This window comes from Pygoscelis adeliae, unplaced genomic scaffold (assembly GCF_000699105.1).
Source record: "Pygoscelis adeliae isolate BGI_AS28 unplaced genomic scaffold, ASM69910v1 Scaffold323, whole genome shotgun sequence".
Lineage (NCBI taxonomy): Eukaryota > Metazoa > Chordata > Aves > Sphenisciformes > Spheniscidae > Pygoscelis > Pygoscelis adeliae.
This window is the reverse complement of record NW_008824365.1, coordinates 289276-293064: the sequence shown is the minus strand read 5'-3', so window position 1 is coordinate 293064 and position 3789 is coordinate 289276. Positions and strand designations below refer to the sequence as shown.

The following is a 3789-nucleotide window of genomic DNA, read 5'->3' as shown; positions in this document are numbered from 1 at the left end:
CCCACGTACGCCAATCTGAAAAACGCATCTCTCGCCATCAGTATCAGAGCAGTTCCTGCAACCGATTTGCTGGCTGCAACATGCTGGCAAGCCATGGCAGGGAAAAAGAACATATACGCACGCATGCACACACGGAGCAGCGCTTTGTGCCTGGAGGAAGTGCATGAACTGAGCAGCAGCGTCGGGAGACTCAGGTGCTCCAAACAGCTTTACAGTTGGCTTTTAACTGCGAGGCTTCTCCTGTAGCTGGTTAATCAGCTTTGCACCATCACTATCATCAACGGAGCCTAATAAGGATTTCTCCACGGCATATTTTAGGGACATGGTTTAGTGGTGGACTTGGCAGTGTTAGGTTAACGGTTGGACTTGATCTTAAAGGTTCTTTCCAACCTAAATGATTCTGTGATTCTATATTTGCCACTTATTTTGCTGCAGTATTCATAGCTCCAAGCTCATGGAGGCCAGGGTAACGCAGCAGAATTCAACACAAGTACTACAAAACAATCAAGGCGTCTTGGACAGGGGAACCCCCAAGGACTCTCTTCCCACCCAGTGACAGGCTTCATTACGCAACTGCTGGTAGCGGAGTTACCTTCATCACCGCCTCGGTGTGCTCCAGCAGCCAGCCAACCAACGCGTGACCCGATTCATGAAACGCCACAACCTTCCTCTCTTCTGGTGACAAGATCTTACTTCTTTTGGCAGTGCCTGTAGGAAAACAGAGAAGGATTCGATAAGGTAGCCGGCAAAAGGTGTAACCAGTAGGGCATAATCTTGTACAGCTAAGGGCACAGGCTAGCACAGTCCGTGGCTGAACAGCCAGCAAGCTGTTCAATATTGCACTCCGTCTAGGGAGAGGCAGTAAAAAGCCCTTCAATTACGTGCTGTGGAAGGTGCTCTCTGTCCCTGCAGTAGAAAGCAATCCATGCTTGGATTGCTTGAAAACACTGACAGACCTCCCCCCCCCCCCCCTTACAACAGACTTAATCATTAGACAAATAATTTAACATTTGATTAGATCAAAGCTCTCGAATGCAAAGCTCTGTTCTGTTCCCAGCTCTGCCAAAGGCACGTTACACTATCTCTGCCCAGGGACAGATCTGCAACAAGTCAGTCTACCATTTGGAAAAAAAAAAAAAGAACCAACAAACCAAAACCCAAACCAGAGACTAGCTAGAATATCATACTGATTTTGCTGAACGGTCTTTCAGTCCCTTCAGCAGAACATGAGAGAAGCAAGATGTTGCATTATATATAAGAGCGATCCCATTGAGATTCTTGTGCATTAGGAGTGTTCAAATCAGCAAAAGACCAAGAGTATATATAAAAATCTTTCTCCAGACCCTGGAAGTGTCTCTGATTACACATGGCATGCTCCATATGAGCTTATTTGCAGGCTCCTGAGAACTAGCAAATTAAGCCATAACTCACACTTAATACTTCCTCCAAAAAGGTGATTTTTGAAAGTGTCTATTTTCCAAGCCAGTAGTCTGTAACGCAGAATAAGTCCAATTAGGGTTAAAAAAAAAAAAGCCGAATGGAAGTGAAACTTCTACCACGTAGAAAATACGTTAACTACATAATACACTGCATATCAAGCACTCATTATAGCTCTGCGTGTTGAATGCAAAAAGGTACCAGTACTTTAAAGCCTATGTCTCCGCACAGTGCCGGGAGCGGTAGGGGTTAGAGCAGGCAGAGTCAAGAGCAGCATTACACCAAGCTCGCTTGATGTCTTGGAAAACAACATTCTATTAACATTAATTTTTAAACAAAGTCAAGAGCTTTATTAAACAAGGAAACAGCAAAATTAGCGTGGCAGATCTTGTAAAATTACTGCTCAGGGACCCTGGAAACCACTGTGCCCCGCAAGGCATGATGGTGACGGAATAGCAGATTAATTGCAACAGCCTTGATTTTCATCAGTCAGTCCCTTACCCTGCCTTCAGCAGCGCGTGCGCATGTGCCTGTATGTCTCTTTCCACAGAAAGATGTGTATATACACACACACTATACACACATACACATATATATACTCACATGCACCTAAAAAATTCTGGAAGTATTCCTCTGTCAGCCCACCAAGGAGGGAGGGACTGTACCCTTCGCAATAGCACACATGTGCCTACAAAGATTATTTCTTTTCCTACATAAAGTAATCTTCAGGCAGGAAAAAGCTCTCTGAAGGCCTGTACTTATCATATTTACGAGACAAACCACCCAGGAAACAACTCTGGTGCATCTTTGCTGGCCTTACACAGCATACACAAACTCCACCACGAAAACAGGCTCCACTACGTCTCCTAAAGACAGCCCCTAAATGCCTCTGTGCACTCAGCAGGTTTCCTCCCTCACTCCCAGGAGACCCGACTTACTGACTGCTTTCTGTTCCCAAACTAAAAACACAATGGGGACTACCACAGAGAGAAGTTCTTACTCCTCCCTTACAGCAACACAAAGCTTTAAGGCTGACAGGGCCTCTGGACTTGCAAAGTTCTCTTTTGATTCCACACCACTCTTATTAAAACCAGAAGCTTACAATGGAAAGCACAGTAATATCTTCTTTCTTTCAAGAAAAGCTTTTATAGCAACTGAAATGCCCTCTGGATTGTGAAATCCAGAAGCGCTCCTATTACGTGGCAAGGGTACATTTAATATATGTGCCTGGAGGGTTGTTTGGGGCCTTTTAGACTTAGTCTATGAAAAATAGCCAGCCAGGTCCTGCTAATATGAAAGAATCCGATTAAGCAACAAAAAGACTTTATGTCCTCCTACACGCCACAGAGCCTTAGTAAAGCAAGTCAGCTTGTCAGCAGTGAAACTGCTGAAGCCCATGCCCTGCGATGCCCCACCACATTAATGCCAGATATCCCTTCTGCTACACACCCCCTGTGGCCTTACTTGCTTTTTGCCTTATCTTCCAAGTCTGGGGAACTAAGGCGAAGGTGGAATTTAGACAGAAAAGCCAAGTGAATCCCTACAAGTTTGGTGCTTTCTCTCCTGCAGATGGGGAAGTAAAGCACGATTGCTCTGGCCGATGAGGACTTCTGTGTTATGACGAGAGTTGTCTTGCCGTCCACTCCTGGGAGCTGCTCAGTACAGTTTAGGCTTTGTGCAAGTGTGGCCACAGTTACCCAAAGCACTCCAAGGGTTTCATTTTTAAGAAGCAGGTTAAACTGTCAGGACTTTTCTCAAAAAACTTCTCTTAAATGAGGAATTGTTTAGGCATTTTCTGATAAAGCAAACACTCAGGACTAAATTCCAGGATCAGGAAATAACTGACCCAGTACAAACATCCTGTTCCACACGCTCTAAGAAAAGCACAGCACGCCATTCTGTTTGCCCAGGCTCACCCCCCGGTAATGACACTGCAGCCTGGAGGGAGTTACGTGCCTGACTATGAAAACCAAGGCTTGGCTACAGGGCAGTTCAGACCGAAACCCACCAGATTCAAATCCCTCAGGTGAAGTCAAGAGTTCTGGGAACTCTTTTTCCCGTCCCTATAATATACTGCTACAGGGTAATCTCCAGAGGTTTCTCTGCTGGCAATCGCACAAGCGACAGGGAAAGGCCGACAGGATGTTCTCAGAGGGAGAACAGTACTCTACTGTCTTTCAGTTTATTCTGCCAATTCATCAAAGCCTGGGCTTTGAGGCCAAAAAGAAAAATCTCTGATTTCTCGCTGCTGAGGGTGCGTAGCCTATTTGCTATTCATGTTTATGTAGCAGGTGTCCAGAGCAGGAAGAAAGACCCAGAGATACTTCCACTCTTTTCCTCCCCCCCCTTAAA

General features: G+C 45.4%; 1 protein-coding gene across 1 annotated transcript in view; it reads right to left on the bottom strand.

Annotated features, from left to right (window-relative positions):
• SPG7 (spastic paraplegia 7 (pure and complicated autosomal recessive)) overlaps positions 1–3789 on the bottom strand; it is a 52476-nt gene that overhangs the window by 5595 nt on the left and 43092 nt on the right. Inside the window, exon 14 of the mRNA XM_009319901.1 lies at positions 593–708. Within this exon, the coding sequence (XP_009318176.1) occupies positions 593–708 (116 nt within the window). The remainder of the gene's footprint in view (positions 1–592; positions 709–3789) is intronic.